Source organism: Tenrec ecaudatus, chromosome 7 (genome assembly GCF_050624435.1).
Source record: "Tenrec ecaudatus isolate mTenEca1 chromosome 7, mTenEca1.hap1, whole genome shotgun sequence".
NCBI lineage: Eukaryota > Metazoa > Chordata > Mammalia > Afrosoricida > Tenrecidae > Tenrec > Tenrec ecaudatus.
In genome coordinates, this window is record NC_134536.1 from 30,108,161 (window position 1) to 30,125,336 (window position 17,176).

Below are 17,176 nucleotides of genomic sequence, written 5' to 3' on the forward strand. Positions count from 1 at the left end.
CAGTATGAGTTTGGTTTAGCTGGACCCTGGAGAGGTCAACGAGGGGGGACTTGGAATCAGATGAACCTGGCTTTGAGCCCTGGCTCTGCCATTTACTAGCCTCAGTTTCCTGTCCTATGAACTAGAGATAGTTGTGGCCAACCTGAGAGGATTGTTCTGAGCATTAAATGTTATAACAAGGAAACAAACTTTTTAATAATAGGCACTTAGTATAACTGGCCCCCACTTTCTTCTCCTCTCTACTAGATGTGCATTCCCATTCTGCATTCCCATGTTACCCAAGCTGGTGAGTCAGAGGTGAAAGGACTGGTCCAACCAGTTCATAGAATAATAGAAGTTACATTTCACTGCTGTCTGTTTGCTAGTCAGTGATGTGCAGACCAAACTGCCCATCCAAAGCATATCATGTCCCCTGACCCCGTCCACTGGAGTGGAAGACTTTAGCAAAGCAAAGGCATTAGAGTCAGCCATCTCTTTTGGAACCTACATGAAAAGGGTAGATCCTATACTTGCTATTACATTAAACTGATTCGTGAAGTTTTCATTTTGAAGGGAACATGGACACCTTGCTGAGCAGATCATATGTCCTAGGGGGAAATTAGCACATAGTTTTAATAATGAGGAAAACAAATATTTATTGGCATCTGCAGCGGAAGGAAGAAAGAAGTGAGCAAACAAAACACCATGGAAGCAGGGTCTGCTTGAGTTTGAAGAACAACACCGGACAACAGCTTATATACAACCTTACCTTTAAGCCAAACTCACTGCCATCGGGTCATTGCAGACTCAGAGTGACCCTATAAGACAGAGTAGAACTGGCCCTGTTGGTGTTTGAGGCCATAAATCTGTATAGGAACAAACACGCACACTGAGGGTTATTAGGGAGCACGGCCTAGGGGAGTTTTCTCAGAGCTAAAGCATATGGATAAGATGGCAATAATCATTTATTTGTCCTCCATCTCAGCCTGTTGGATCAGTTAGAAAACAAAACAAAACCCTTCTGTCATTACCATAAAACTGTGTCCATGATCTTTCAAGAGGCAATTAATCGCAATTAACTTAACAATGGAAGGAATGGGGAGCTCTGTGGTACCTCGGGTTACAGTTGGGCTGCTAAACCAGGACATGTGGTTTGAATCCGTCCACCAGATGCGCTATACCCATTATCTTCCTTCCCCACTTTGTCAGGGAGATTGATCATGGCTACAAACTCTCCCTGTCTTCCCTGTATGAGTCACCTTGATGGCTCCGTATGGTCAGACTCATGTGCATAAGGTAATCAAGATAGCATTTGGGTTCTTTCAAGGTGTAGAATGGCTGACTGCTTGCCACAGACTTCCACAGAACCAAAGGCCTTTGCTTCCAGGCACTAAAGTACACGTACCTTTTTGAGTGCTTATTTTCTGTTTGAGCTTGTGATTCAAACTCATGCATACAATTAAGCATCAACTTTTAATTGGATCTTTAATCCCTACAATAAGAAATAACTTTATCCTTGCACACATTCCCCCATACCCTTACTTTTTGGAGCATGGGATTAGAGAGCCTTCCTTGAGCATTTCAGTTCAAAACCACCAATAGCTCCGAGAGAGGGAGGTGAGGCTTTCTACTCCTGCGGTCTTGGAAATCCATAGGGGCAGTTCTGCCCTGCCCTACAGGGTTGTGATGAGTCAGAATTGACTCAACGGCATTGAATTTGGGTTTGGAGGATTTTGTTTGCTTCATTGTCACTACCTACAAGACACTGTAGCAGAAAAAGCATGTTAGCACTTTCTAAGGGTTTGCACACTGAGGAAGTGGACATTTTTTGGGGAAAGGATGTCATTTCATGGTGGAAATTGTCACCCATGTGCATTGAAATTCTGCCAGTGGGCCTTTAGTTTAGTTTTGTTTTTTGACCCTTCTGCTTATAGGCAAATTGCTTATAATACCAATTCCACTCCATTATTTTCCAGGATGTGATGGAAACATGTTGAGTACTAAGAACTGTTCTTAGCACCAAGTATGCTCAATAAATGTTCAATCTATTCTCACCCCCAACCTTTGTATATATGGAGGTAAAAATAATTATGCCTATGTAATCTGCCCATTGAAGAACTCTTCAAGTCATTTCCAAGGAACTATTTATTGTTTATAAAATCCACATCCAAAGGAGGGAATGGTAACAAAGCTTACATTGTGAACACCTGGTTTGCAGAAGGCAGTGGACGGCATTGGAAGCCCCAAATCCATTGGCAAGGCCCACACCAGGATGAAGCCCAGGTGGACCCCCTCCCCCCTGACCCCAGTCCAGGGACGTGAACAGCCCTGGTTCCAGACAGCATTGCAAAGTCCGCTGTGGCAGGTGTAGTTAGGTTAAAATGTCAGATCTTGCAATTTGATCTTCCTTTTGACCCAATTTAAAGTCGTTTCTGTTCAAATAAATAAATCGATCAGGAGAGATACACGTGGATTAAGCCTGGTGAATCTCGTCTGAACGGAGGTAGGGCAGGTAAGCGACTAGCACTGTCATCTGGCAGAATGCATTGGAAAGTAGATTGTTGAAGATGCACTTGGGTTAAAATTTAACCCCTGCCGCTTGATCTCTTTTTGACCTGTTTTAAAATTCTTCTCCTTTTTAATATTTTCTGCTTTCTTTTCAATTGAGTCTTTTCTCTGTTTGACCTTTTTATTATTAGCTTTTTATTTTTTTAGTTTTTTTTTGTATGTGCAATCCAAGATAGACACAGTAACTGGATTAATGGGTTTCTTGGGAGTACGGCAGGAGAGATTGGGGGATATGGAGAGCTAGTAACAATGACATCACACAGGACGAAAATGTTCTAAAGTTGATTGTGGTGATGATTTTACAACTCTTTAGTATGATTGAACTATTAAACTCTGCATGATACAGGAATCATGTACCAATAAAACTTTTTCAGATAAAAAAATGAACTATTCTTCTGTGTATATTTTTAAAAGCGTGGTTATCTAGCTAAGCCCTTGGTGTAGAAGGCAGAAAAGCAAAGGCTGCTGATCCAGCATGAAATGACACCTTGGCCGCAAAGGAAAAGTCCCCCGTTATTGAAAAGAACAAAATATAAAACACAGACTCTCTTGAGGGTATTATTCTATTAGACAAAAGGAAAGAGTCCCCATTTTTATCTTGAATGCTGTTAGTCTAGGTTGACTAGAAAAACATCCAGGACACTCATATATGTAAGAGAGAGCGTTTTATCCAAGAGTAATTGTATATTGAGAAAACATCCCAGCGCAGTCCAGATCAAGTCCATAAGTCCGATATTAGCCCTTATGTCTGATAGCAGTCTGTAAATTCCACTTCAGACTCACACAACACATTCAATGATGTTGAATGCAGGAAGATCACAGGCCAATGGGTAGAAAGTCTTGTGGATCTAGTGGTAATGGAAGCATCTTAGCCATGTGGGTCTCCACATGGCTCCTCCAGCTCCAGTGCTCTGGCTCCATAAGCATATCTCCATGTGGCTTATTAACAGGAATGTCTCTCAGGGAGACAAAGCGGAAAGAATATCTGTCCTCCAGTGAACTATTATTTTCTCCTTCCCGTTTCCAAATGAGGTCATCAAGCTGCAACATGATTGACAGGCTACACCCCACCCCTTCACAAGTTGACAGATTATGTAACTGCCACAAATGCATAGTTGCATTCTAGTACCATATAAAGATTTCTTTCTAAAATCTGCATTATCAAAAATACATGCGATCTATAGGAATTCCTTTTTACTATACACTTAAAGCCATTTGCTTTTGGTTTTCATCAGAATAATGTCTGACTAGAAACATGGAATCTCCAGGTACAGAGAGAGTGACCTCATACCTCACACCTTTGGTGGACCCATACCTCACACTAATTATGTAAAAATTAAATCAATTAAAGGCCTAAATGTAAGAACAAAAACTCATGGAAGAACACAGGTAAAGCCTTGGGAGCTTGTTTTTGACAGAAGGTTTGTAGAAATGACAGCAAAAGCACAAGTAACAAAAAATAAAAACCGATAAATTGGACTGTATTCAAACTTTTTGCACAAAGGACTCTCATCAACAGGAGAGAGTCTACACATTGGAAACAATTGAACCAGGGACCATATATCAAACCCCAAACCAAACGTACTGCCATCAAATCTATGCCCACGCATAGTGACCCTAAGGACAGGGTGGAACTGCCCCTGTGGGTTTCCCAGACTAACTTTGTGGGAGTAGAAAGGCCTCTTTCTTGCAGAGAGCAGGTGGTGGTTAAATCACAGACTAAACTCTTAACAACACCACCAGCAAGCCTCAGATCCCACTCAGAACAACCGCTCTCATCCATTCCAGTTCTACATAGACTTGCCAAGACTGTAAAGTCTTTCTAGGAGCAGACTGCCTCGTCTTTTTCAAGCAAGGCAGGTGGTAGGTTTGAATGCTGACCTTAGGGTTACCAGCCTGATGCCTAATCCACAGTGACGCCAGACTCCTTGAGGGTGTTAATCTTCAGAATATATAAAGAACAAAAAGACAACCCAATCCCCAAAATAGGCAAAGGACTTGAGATACACAAGTATACAAATGCCCGAAAAGCGTAAGAAAAGATGCTCATTAATCATTAGGAAAATGCAAATAAAACCACATGTAAGATACCACTTTAACCACGCTGTGATTAAAAGAAAGCAAAAGAAAAACTCAACAGTAGAAGAATTGGAATTCTTATCTGTGTTGGTGGGAACATTAAATGTAGAATGAATACATGACCCAGTGTGTGCTCATCCCAGTTCATCTGCCCATCAGCAGATCTGTGGATAAATACAATGTGACCCATACGCACAGTGGAATATCGAAACCCAAGCCCGCTGCCGTCAGTTCCATTTCCAACTTAGATAGCCACCTTCTTTATGTGAACAGACAGCTCCAACTGTCGCCCATGAAGCGGCTGGTGAGTGGGAACTGCCTACCTTGTAGTTAGTGGTCCAGTAAATGCCTAACCTACAGTGCCACCAGGGATGGAATATTACATAATCCTAAAGAGAAATTATGTCGATAACTTGCTCCAGTGTGAAATATGCAAGGCATAAGAGGATGCAGTGTATGGTCCTACTTACATGGAATACATACAATAATCAAGTCTATAGAAACCAAAGTTCATTAATGGTTACAAGGATCAAGAAAGAGGGGGATTGGGGACATTATTCCTATGGGGCCACAGACTTTCTGTTAAGGGTGATAGAAAAGTTTGTTTACACATGATCAAGATAAACAATGACATTGAATTGCACACCTGGTGGGATCTCCCTGCTGAGAATTTTCACACAAACACAGGCTGAATCAAAACCTACATTTTAACAATGTCAGAAGATGGAGCTGGAATGAACTAGTTCAAAGCCCTTGTGCACATAAAATGTTAAAATGGCCAATATTTTGTGATGATATATACATATTGTTTTAAAAACCATGAAAGGAAAAGTTATTCTAGTAACATCAAATGGCTTTTCATGTGGATTTTAGATAACTAGGGGAATAGTAACTTTTCCAGTTTAAACGCACAAGCTTGAAAATCAAGGAAGTTGGTCGTCATGTGAGAAGAGTGTACACCATGTATGGGATAATCACATGTAGCGGCGTGGCAGCCCCTTCCTCAAGAGGTGAGCTCCTGTCCTAAGTCCCATGCTGATGATGTTCGTGTTCTTTTATAGATTACAGAGCTGTGCGGTGCCACGAGACTTGGCTATTTTGGAAGAAGTCAATTCTACATTGCTTTGAAACTTGTAGCTGTTGCTCAGTCTGGTTTCCCATTAAGAGTGGAAAGTATAAATACAGGTAAGTAATAATTCAGTAACTGAAATAATTGACAAATGAAATAAAAAGTCATGCTGATAAAACTTCTAAAATTTTTCTGGTGTTACAGTGACGTTTGTGATCTTGAATTAATTTACTGGCTTTATTTCCATTACCCTGATTTCTCTCATTAGTGAGACTTAAATAGATCTAAAATCCTTTATGGCATATTATACACATTTTATGCATAGTTGTTAGTGCTCAGATGGTGATTTTTGCGGATTAACTTACTAAACATAATGTGGCCATTTCTATTCCTATCTTTTCCCATAAGGAGTGAACACACCTGGTGTTTTCTTGTGGGGCCGCTGTGATGGCTCCATTTGGAATTACCGTATTTTTCTGCGCACAGTGTACACATTGTGTTTGTCATGTAAACCAGGAGACCCCTCTTGTTAGTTCCCTCTATGAACTGTGGGCATCATTGACATGGGCATATTATATACGAGACAAAAATGTGGTAGACAGTAACAGTGGGTCGAAGCTTTCTTATTGATAGAGCTAACTATTAAACCATTAATAGGTGAAACCTGGCTACAGAAATCTCGCCTTCTTACAGGGGTCACCTTGGGTCATTCATTTTACAACGATGTCAAGCCTGGGATGGCATAGTGGATTACTGCCGTTAACCGGAATCGAGGCTGTCTCTGACATCCTCTGGCGTCCCTATTGCCACGAGGCAGGTGTCCAGGAGGACTAGCCTCCGTGGACCGTCCTTTAGCTATTTGGACACCAACAGTTCCTTCCGCGCCACTCTGCATCTGTGTCAATTTCAGCAACTCATGCAGTGGTCACACAGAAGTCACAGACACTACTTACAATTAAAGAAGTTTATTAGGAAAGTTAATGGGTTACCGTAACTCAGGAGCAACAAGCAATAAGGATTTAGTCCAGTGGTTCTCAACCTTCCTAATGCTGTGACCCTTTCATATAGTTCCTCATGTGGTGGTGACTCCCCAACCATAACATTATTTTCATTGTTACTTCCTCACTGTCATTTTGCTACTGTTATGAATCAGGTGACCCCTGTGAAAGGGTCGTTCGACTCCCAAAGGGGTCATGACCCACAGGTTGAAAACCGCTGATTTAGTCATTTATCTCCTCAGCCAGCAACCAAGTCTCTCTCTCCAGTTCTTAGTGTCAGCCACACAGCCCCTTGGCCTTTGCCTCCATGAGCCCAGAAGCCAGCCCGCAGGTGTAGCTGCCTCCCACCCCCACCCCATTCCATAGACTGTGCCAGATGAGAAGGTGCCCACAGTCTCATTGCTGCTCTGCCGAGTCTCCCTGCATGGTCTCCGACACATCTGACCTCCTCAACATTTGCCTCTTCAGACAGATCTTGAATGTGCTCTTCCAGGGCCTGCCAGGCTTTCTCTTCCCTCCCAAGATGGCTCATCTTGCAGCTCAGGGTGGTGATGCAAACAGAGCAAGCCCCTCTGTTAGTGCTGCACACTCCCCGTCCGCACAGTCCCGTCCAGTTCTGTGGTGGAAGCTGTAGAAGAGCCATAGTAAGAAATTTCACTGCCCCACAGTTAATTGTTGGACTGCTAAACACAAACAAGGTCTGCAGTTCGAAACCCACAGGGGCCGTTCTGTCCCGTCACAGTGGCTTACTGTGCGTCAGAACCAGCAAGATGGCAGTGCGTGTGGAAGCTGAGCACGGATGCGCCGCTCCCGCATTAGCTTTCACAGGCAAGCGCCGGAAAGAAAGCCCCACGTTCTGTGTGATGTGAGAATTCCTATCAAAAGCCCTGGTCTCCTGCAGTTGAGAATTTACATCTGCTTGGGTTAATTATGGGTTACATAATTTTACATGAATGTCTAATGAGGTCAGTATATTTCCTCGTTGGTATGCAGATTCTGAAGAGAAGTTTGTACAGCAGGCATTTCTGCTTTGGCCGTGTCTCAGCGTTAGTGCCACATCCTGGGCTTCATTTGAAGCGCTTACTTAGTACTTCACAGAGCCCGTGGGCTGGAGTGGAGGCCGCCTAGGCTTCGTGCTCAGACAGACCTGGATTCCGGGCCTCTCACCTCACTTAGTACCGATGGCACCCTGGCCCCGCAGCACCTTAGTTTTCTGTTTCTTACCTGTGAACGTTGCAGGGCTGAGGAGCTTAAGAACTCACATGAAGTGGTAAGCCTGGTGGCTGGTGTGCAGTGGACGCATAAAGGGTCATTTGATATTATTACCATTTTGTTCTCCTAAGGTTCGTGTACACTGAGGTAGCTGATGGCCTACATTTTGTCGTGCTCGGCATTTGGTGCCTGCTGTGTCTGCACTGGTTTCGGCAAACACCGTTTCTCATGTCTGATTAAGAATCTCTTGTTTCATGGGTTAGTGTGTCTGTGTGTCCTTTCTACATTAAAGAAATACCTGTCTGTGTGCTTCACAGTGAAGGACCTCCCTCTGCCAAGATTCGTAGCATCAAAGAATGAGCAAGAATCTCGCCATGCAGCCTCCTACTCTTCCGATTCCGAAAACGCAGGGTCTTATTCTGGTGTGATTCCTCCCCCTCCTGGCAGGGGGCAAGTGAAAAAGGGATCCGTCAGCCATGATGCTGTCCAGCCCCGCACCTCTTCAGAGCAGCAGGTAGCCACACCCTGTCGGTGTTAGCAGTTGGTGCTGGTGCAGCTGCTTACACCAAAATTCCAATTCTGAGCTTGGTCATTCAAATGTTACCTTAAAATTAAGATTTTTAAATCTCCAAGGGCTGATTTAAGGACAAATCCTGTTTAGCCTTCAATGTTATATATATTTGCCCTCACTTTAAATGATGGACCCAGTAGCCCCTGTGTGCAACAAATTCCTCATCGTCATCACCGTTACTTCCTGCATGGGCAGCTGCTGAACAGCTGGGAAGGCTGCAGCTGACTTACAGCCAAGCGAGGGGCAGTCCTCGTGGGTAATGTGGGGGCTGCGTGTGTTTGTTCCAGGACCCTGCCTCCCCCGCTGTCTCGCCCCAGCAGTCCCCGCCATCCTCTCCACACGCCTGGAGGAAGCACAGCCGCCATCCCAGCGGGGGGAACAGTGAGAGGCCTCTCGCGGGACCTGGGCCCTTCTGGTCACCGTTTGGTGAAGCACAATCAGGTATTTAGAAGTTCTTTAATTAAAAGACACCGTGGGGTTGTGCGCTAAAGTCTCTAAGCTTACAATGATCTACTGTAAACAAAGTGCCTTAACTGAAGCTAAAGTCACCTCTGAGGATTTGTAGCAGTAGATCCATCACTTTGAAAAGTGGTCACAGCATCTGCTTTGATATCTGCCATGCTTGGAAGGAGCCTTGGTGACCCAACAGTGAAAGCACTTGGTTGAAAAGGTTTGTGGTTTGAACCCACCCAGCAGTTCCACAGGAGAAGGACCTGCGATGCTACCAGCCAAGAGTGCCCTCGGGCAGCTCTGCTCTGCCACACAGGGTAACTGTGGGTCAGCATCAGTGCGATGACACTCAGTAACAGCACGACATTGAGAGACATGCTTGTGAATATTCGAGTTTCTGAAACTACAGTGACTGCGTTAATCACCCCTTTGAATCCTGAGTGCAAGTTATATTAATCTTGCTATTGACAAGGAAACTAGATCCTAAAGGTTTAACTGGTGTGCATGTTTTAATTGAGTGGGGAAGATTCCATTTATGTAGTTGCTTAAATGTCTTCAAAATTTGAGTTGGAAAGAAAATGTTTACAATATGCGTGTGTCTGTTTGTTATCTTCTGAAGAAAACACTAGGACACTTTGTTTTTGCCCTTCAAAAGTGAGTCACTGTGTCCCTGCGCTTCGCTTTCAGGTCCTCCTGCTGGTGATGCAGTGTGGTCAGGCCATTCTCCACCGCCACCGCAAGAAAACTGGGTCAGTTTTGCAGATACTCCACCAACCAGTACTCTTTTAGCCATGCATCCTGCTTCTGTCCAGGTGTGACATTTTATTGGTATTGCATTTTTATTTGCTTCCTTCAAGGTGTTGCTGCAGTCATTGTTTCTATACTCTGCTGTTGCACTTTGATAAACGCAACTTTTGTAAAGCACAGAACTCTGCTCTGAGCTGCCCTTTCTTCAAGTGTGTTTTCATTGGAATGTTTCACTAAAGGTTTTAGCTGATTTTTTTTCCCCCTATCTCTAAGCCTGTAATGAAGTTTTAAAAGAGTTTGCATCTAAGAATATATTTGCTTGGCTTTCTTAGCACATTCCTCATAACTTTCTGTTGCTTACATAATTGCTGTCATTTCTATACATTTATCTATCTCTGTGCCGAAACACATCTAATAACCTGACTATAACAAATGTGTACTTTGCTGCTGAGTTTGTGAAGACTTCTTACACTGTAAACGACCACAGCAAGTAAGTTTTACCTTCCAAAATAAGCCACCTAGTGCCTTGGCCCATATGTCCCTGTCCACAGATGCTGTACTGAGTAAAAACTGTTTCATTACAGGACCAGACAACAGTCCGAACTGTAGCCTCAGCTACAACTGCCAATGAAATTCGTAGGCAATCCAGTAGTTATGATGATCCTTGGAAAATAACCGATGAACAAAGACAGTATTATGTAAATCAGTTTAAAACCATTCAGCCTGATCTAAACGGATTTATTCCAGGTGAGTTGCTCCACCCAGAAGCTCTTCTCCATGTGCCGGGACAGCCTCCCTCTCGGCATCTGAGCCATTGTTTGATTGGTCGGGTATTTGATCGTGACAAACGATCGTTCTCAACTTCATTGTCTAAGAAACCCTTTAAAATCACCGACAACCAAAAAGAGAACAGAAACACATTTAAGCTTTATCTCCCCTGTCCCCCTCCCCACTGCCAAAAAATATTCTAATGACTCGTGCCTTACATTTTATTGTTTTCTGTAAGTTCAGTATGACATTAAACCCCACTCTTTTGATATTTCAGGATCTGCAGCCAAAGAGTTTTTTACAAAGTCAAAACTCCCTATTCTTGAACTTTCTCATATTTGGTAAGTGTTGGGGATCGTGGGCTATTTCCAAGGTGATTTCCATCAGGTAGATGTTGAACCTTAGAAAATAAGCTGTTTGTTGCACTAGCTTCCTCAAGAATGTTCTCAAAAGAACTCAGTATTGCTGAAGGACAGACACCTTCTCTCTCACTGTAGAAAAGAACTGGGTGATACCAATAATTCTTGAAACTGTATCAGTTATTTCTCTTTTTTTGTATCAATTGTTTCTTGTTGCTGGCATAATGGAATTGAAGTTGTTAAAGCTAGATTGCTCGTAGATGGTTTTGTGTACCCCACATTTGATAGTCTCTGCCAAGTCATGAGCTTAAACCGTGCTTAGCGCCTCCTTAAGCACACAGAGACTCAGGAGAGCTGCTGTGTGATTGCAATTGGCCATTAGATCACAAATTACAGCCATAGGTTGCTTTTTAAAATAATTATCAGGCGAACTAATGTTTTCTCAGTGTACACTTTATTGTTTGTCTTTTTATTTTTTTATTTTCCTTCTCCTTCCAGTCTCTTCCATAACCACCATCTATAATTTTTTTTTAATTTACTATCAATAGGTTTCCCTTTTCAAGCAGTTCCCCAGGTGTTATCATCTGAGTTCTGTACAACTGTATTATGAACCAATCACAGTAAATCCCATTATAATAAAAACTTGAACTACATTTAATGGTGCTTAATACCAAACGGGGGCAGCTGTGCAACCTACATCAAAACATGACTACTCGTAGTTACTATTACCACAGTGCTGATTGTGTTAAAGGGGTTCTGATGTAGCTGAAAATACTTCGTTAGTTTTTATGCATAAAAAGGTATACTACACAGTAAGAAACATTTCACTCATGTTAGATATGAACCACACCTAACTTCTAATTTAATGTACAAATTCTATTTGAAGAGAGATTTAGGAACAGAACTCATTTATAATCTGGGAACTGCCTGTATTTGAAAATATTTTTAAACTGGTTTTTAAAAGCGTAGAGTACTGTAGAGGAAGTGGGCAGATGTCAAACCTGAAAAATGGTGAGCTAGCAATGTAATGTGCACCTGCTATTTACACTTACAGATGCATTTTAAAAAATAAAATAAAATGGTTTTCTTTGGAACCAGGAAATAGCAAGTACAGCGGAGAAGGGATGTTGGCTTTTGTATTAATAAGCCTTGCAATCTCTTTGCTTTAAAGCATACGGGTAGATCTTTGAGAACAAAGGGAACTCTTTATAGTTTTTTTTTCTCTTTTTAGTTTTTAAAATCTGTTACTAAAGATGTATGTGGATCAAAGATCTTTTTAACGTGCTCCTTATTTTTTAGGAGGTTGATATTTTTTCTTTTTTAAATCATTTTATTGGGGGCTCATACAACTCTTACCACAATCCATACATACATCCCTTGTGTCAAGTACATTTGTATGTCATCATTCTCAAAACATTTTTGTTCTACTTGAACCCTTGGTATCAGTTTCCCGCCCCCGCTTTCCTCACGAACTCTTGATATTTTATAAATTATTATTTTGTCATGTTTTACACTATCCAACGTCTCCCTTCACCCACTTTTCTGTTGTCCATCTCACAGGGAGAGGGTTATATGTAGATCCTTGTGATCAGTTCCCTCTTTCTACCACACCTTCCCCTCACCCTCCTGGTATTGCTACTCTCATTATTGGTCCTCAGGGATTTATCTGTCCTGGATTCCTTGTGTTCCCAGTTCTTATCTATACCAGTGTACATCCTCCGGTTTACCCAGATTTGTAAGGTGGAATTGGGATCATGATATAGGAGGGGAGGAAGCATTAAAGAACTAGAGAAAAGTTGCATGTTTCATCATTGCTATACTGCACTCTGACTGACTCGTCTGCTCCCCGCAACCCTTGTTAGGGGATGTCTAGTTGCCGACAGATGGACTTTGGGTCGTCAGTCCGCACTCCCCCTCATTCACAATGATGTGATTTTTTGCTCTTTGATGCCTGATACCCAATCCCATTGACACTTCGTGATCACACAGACTGGTGTGCTTCTTCCATGTGGACTTTGTTGCTTCTCAGCTAGATGGTCACTTGCTTATCTTCCAGCCTTTAAGACCCCAGACTCTATATCTTTTGATAGCCGGGCACCATCAGCTTTCTTCACCACATTTGCTTATGTACCTGCTCTGTCTTCAGTGATCAAGTCAGGAAAATGAACATCATGGAATGCCAGTTTAATAGAACAAAGTGTTGTTGCATTGAGGGAGTACTTCGGTAGAAGCCCAATGTCTGTCTGCTACCTTAGTACTAAACCTATAAATATATGCACATAGATCTTTTTCCATTGTCATATAAAAATATATTTAAATAAATATATATATTTACATAAGTGCATGCCTTTATTTAGGCCTCTATAAATGCCCCTTGCCTCCTATTTCTTTCCTCTATTTCCTTTTACTTTTCTCTTGTCCCACTGTCATGCTCAGCCTTCATTTGGTTTTCAGTAATTCCTCTCTGTTACGTTGCCCTTGATCAAGCCCTACCAGGACTCCTACACCCTCCTCACCACCAATTTTGGATCATTTATTGTTCCCTTGTCCCTGGGATTGTAACACCCACTTCCTTTCCCATGCCCCCCCCCTTCCCCGAGCAATCAGTTCTGTTGTTTTATCATCCAGATTGTTTATCCCACCTATCTTATCTAGATAGACCAGCAGAGATAATAATATACACACAAAAAAACAAGATAGAATAAAACAAAGCAACAAAAGAACACCACCACGACAACAAACAATGAGGAAAGAAAAGCCTGTAAACAGTTCAGTGTCTGTTTGTTAACCTTTAGGAGTGTTTTCTGAGTTTGATGGAGTGCCACGCCTGGCCCCAAAGTCTACTTTTGGTATTCCCTCAGGAATTTGTTGCTCTGCTCCCCTTGCTGTTCTGTTGCACGCCCTTAGTGTTTCGCCTCGGTGTGGTGGGGTCAGATCGGGCACAATTCCTGCACTGTGTCTCCAGTGTTGTCCCCTGTGGACCTCTGGGTCAGTTAGGGATGTCTTGTCTCATAGTGGGGCTGGCCTATGGTCCTCTCTGTGCATTGGCTGCTCTGAGCAAGAATATCGTCCTCAAGGCCTAATGGGCCAGGATGTGCTCCAATCTCTTTTCCTCCCCCTTCATTTGTTCCTATTGCTCTGATCAAACATGTCCCTCTACCTGAGCTATAGCTTCAGTGCTGTCCTCTGAAATAAATTCTGGGGGGAAGAGGGGCTGTCCACTTGGCTGCCATTGGGGCCGGCCCCTGAGACCTCTCTGTTAGTTCCCTGCTCACGCCGGCACGTTGCATTCATCTTGGAGCACAGGTTGAAGTCTGGTCCCTCTCTCCCTGTGGAGATTTAAACAATACCCTCCCCTTAAGTAGCTTAGTGCTCTGTGCCCCCGCTACCCGTGTCTGGGTTTTTTTTTATTTCTTCTTTTTCCCCCCACCTTTTTAGTTAGCTACCATATGTATCCCTGGATTTGGTCTGGTCTGGTCCCTGCCATACTACTTTGACCTCACCTCAGGAATGTTTGTAGACAGTAGCTTTTTCCCTATGTCCCTTTTGCATTTTTTTAGAACTTTCCTCAGTGGGCTTGTTGCACTTGTCCTTTTGTGCTTGGCTTACTTCACTTAGCATAGTTTCCTCCAGTTCTTCCCATGTGGCGATATGCTTCATGCGTTCCCTGCTTTCTAGTGATGTGTTCACTGCTTTTTAGCAATGTGTAGTACACTTCATTGTTATGAATGTACCATTGTTCTTTAATCCATTCGTCTGTTGATAGAAATGTGGGTTGTTTCCAAATTCGTGCAATTGTGAACTGTGCTGCTGTGAACATTGGAGCACAGATGTCTGGCCATGGTTTGTTTCTAGCCTCTTTGGGGTATATGCCTAGTAGGGGGATTGCTGGGTTGTATGGTAGCTCAATTTCCATCTGTTTCAGAAATCACCAAATTGATTTCCATAGTGGCTGTACATACCTACAGGTCCACCAGTAGTGGACGAGAGTTCTTATTTCCCCACAGCCCCTATCTCCCCACAACACTTGTCACTTTCTGATATTTTTAATTGGGCTGTCCTTGAGGGTCTTAGGTGGTATCTCATAGTTTTAATTTGCATTTCTCTTATGGCTAATGATCGGGAACATTTTCTCATGTTTATTGGCCATTCGGATTTCTGCCCTTGTGAAACTTCTCTTCAGGTCCTTTGCCCACCTCAGTGGGCAATTAGTTTTTTGTTGATATTTTTTTATGAGACTTTGAAACCTACAGAAGAGATTAATAAATACTACCATGAATCAATTCCCTGTCCCCACCACCTCAATTCTACAGTTACCTTTTTCCTTCCCCCTCCCACAAGTACACATTTTTTATATCTATGGGACTTTTAAAGTGATAATTATTTTATTTATGTATTTTGGGGTGCTTTCTCTGGGAAAGGTTTCTTCAATTTGAGAACTAAGGGGGCGCAGAGTGGGATTTGATCCTATTCATAGTACATTTGTCTTCTAGGGAGCTCTCCGACTTTGATAAGGATGGGGCCCTGACACTGGATGAGTTCTGTGCTGCTTTTCATCTGGTCGTTGCTAGGAAGAATGGCTATGACTTACCTGAAAAACTACCTGAAAGCTTAATGCCCAAACTGATTGATTTGGAAGATTCCACAGGTAAGATTCAGAGCTGAAGAAAGCTTGTTTTGTCTAAATAAGCATGGTGCTTAATTCTGAAAGCAGAATCATGTTCCATCAGGAGCACATTGATTGGCTGTCAGAATAAGATGTACACACTTATTCTGGATGTATGATTTGTTTTATTAGCATCTAAAGCTAGAGATAACAGATATGCCACTGTGTCACCATTGGTGGTGTAGAGGGTTACAAGGTGGGCTGCTAATCTCAAGGTAACAGCTGGGAACTTTCTGCAGGGGAGAAAGAAGCAACTGTTCTCCCATGAAGATTGACAGTCCAGGACACCCCCAGGGGCAGTTCCTCCCTCTCCTATACATTTGTTAGGAGTTGGAATCAGTTCGATGGCAGTACGTTTTATTTATTTCACCTTTAACTTGGGGTGACTTGCTGAGATTGGAGAGCATTTCAAGTCTTCCTATCTTAAAATTTCATTGTGGTTGAGTTAATTCCAACTCAGAGCGACTTTCTAGGACAGAGTAGACCTGCCCCCCCACCCCCTCGGTTTCCAAGCCTGTAGTCCTCACAGAAACAGACGGCCACATCTGAGATCCCTAAAGAGACGAAATTGTATCCAGTTTGCTAACCTTTGACTAGCTGCTGAGCACTCGAGCGCTGCACCACCAGGGCTGCTGCTATCTTGGGGCCCTGTCATTGTTCTCATTATATGCGCGTTACCATTTTCATGCATCTTAATTTGCTGGTGGTAAATGCCTTATTTTGTTGAAGGTAACTGCATTTCATCTTAATTTGTTGAAGGTAAAGAAATGGGTAGCATTAGACATTTGAAGTCTACAAGAATTCTTCTTTGAAAAGCCAGGCTCACACCTGTAGGATAACTGAACCCTTATGATAGGTGCTTTGGTAAATGTTGATATTTACCCAGAGCTCTGAGAGCTGCCACCTAAGAGTTGGACTGCTACCTGCAACCAGCCGATCATGGCAGACAGAAGAGGCAGTCTGCTCCCGTACAAGCGTACGGCCTCTGAAGCCTACTACCTAGGGTCACTGTGAACTGATTCGACTCTGTCGCAACAGAGTTTTTTGAAGGAGATCATCTACTTGGTAGTAGTGGATTTGGTTTTGGTTTTTTGGTTTCTTTGAAAAGAATATAAAAGATAAAAATTCTTAAGTTTTGCTTGAACAAAGGCAATCTAAATTCTTAATAAGCTTAATTAAAACCAAATTATTGCTTTCAGAGTCACTGTCATTGAGTCATTCCTGATGCATAGCGCGCTCCAGGGCAAAGTAGAACTGCCCGGTGGGTTTCAGAGACTGTACCACTGCACGGATGTGGGAAGCCTCCAAATTCTTTTGAATTGGGGCACATTTTTGTTGTTTATATGGTGCCTAGGATACATCTCTGAACTCATACGTTGGAATTTTATGCCTTTAAAGGGAAAGATAAAGTAGAATTTGTCTCTGAAAAGTGCACTTGTCTATCAATCTTCCTTTAACCCAGAAATGCATATGGGCTAGCTTTATTGTTGGACTTTTACAGACATCTTTTTGGTTTCAAGAATGTAAGTTTGGGTTTTGCTAATACCTTCTGTAACCTTGGATAGAGTTCTAACCATCTTTCTCTTGTTTCTCCACCCGAAATGTGGGTTAGATGCTGTTTGTATAGAAAGCCTGGGTTACACACTGATGTTTGAAATTTACCATTTATGTTGATCTTTAAACTTTAATACTGATTTTAATTTTTCAAGA

The 17,176-nt window shown here is 42.5% G+C and overlaps 1 protein-coding gene across 8 annotated transcripts in view; it reads left to right on the forward strand.

The window, feature by feature from the left end:
• Positions 1–17,176, forward strand: part of REPS1 (RALBP1 associated Eps domain containing 1) — a 73,963-nt gene that overhangs the window by 27,470 nt on the left and 29,317 nt on the right. For 7 of the 8 annotated variants that reach the window (XM_075554465.1, XM_075554464.1, XM_075554467.1 and 4 more), the window contains exons 2-8: positions 5,688–5,811; positions 8,223–8,419; positions 8,764–8,917; positions 9,614–9,738; positions 10,258–10,420; positions 10,719–10,782; positions 15,294–15,448. In XM_075554465.1, coding sequence (XP_075410580.1) covers positions 5,688–5,811; positions 8,223–8,419; positions 8,764–8,917; positions 9,614–9,738; positions 10,258–10,420; positions 10,719–10,782; positions 15,294–15,448 — 982 coding nt within the window. The remainder of the gene's footprint in view (positions 1–5,687; positions 5,812–8,222; positions 8,420–8,763; positions 8,918–9,613; positions 9,739–10,257; positions 10,421–10,718; positions 10,783–15,293; positions 15,449–17,176) is intronic. The other variant, XM_075554468.1, reaches the window with a different exon arrangement.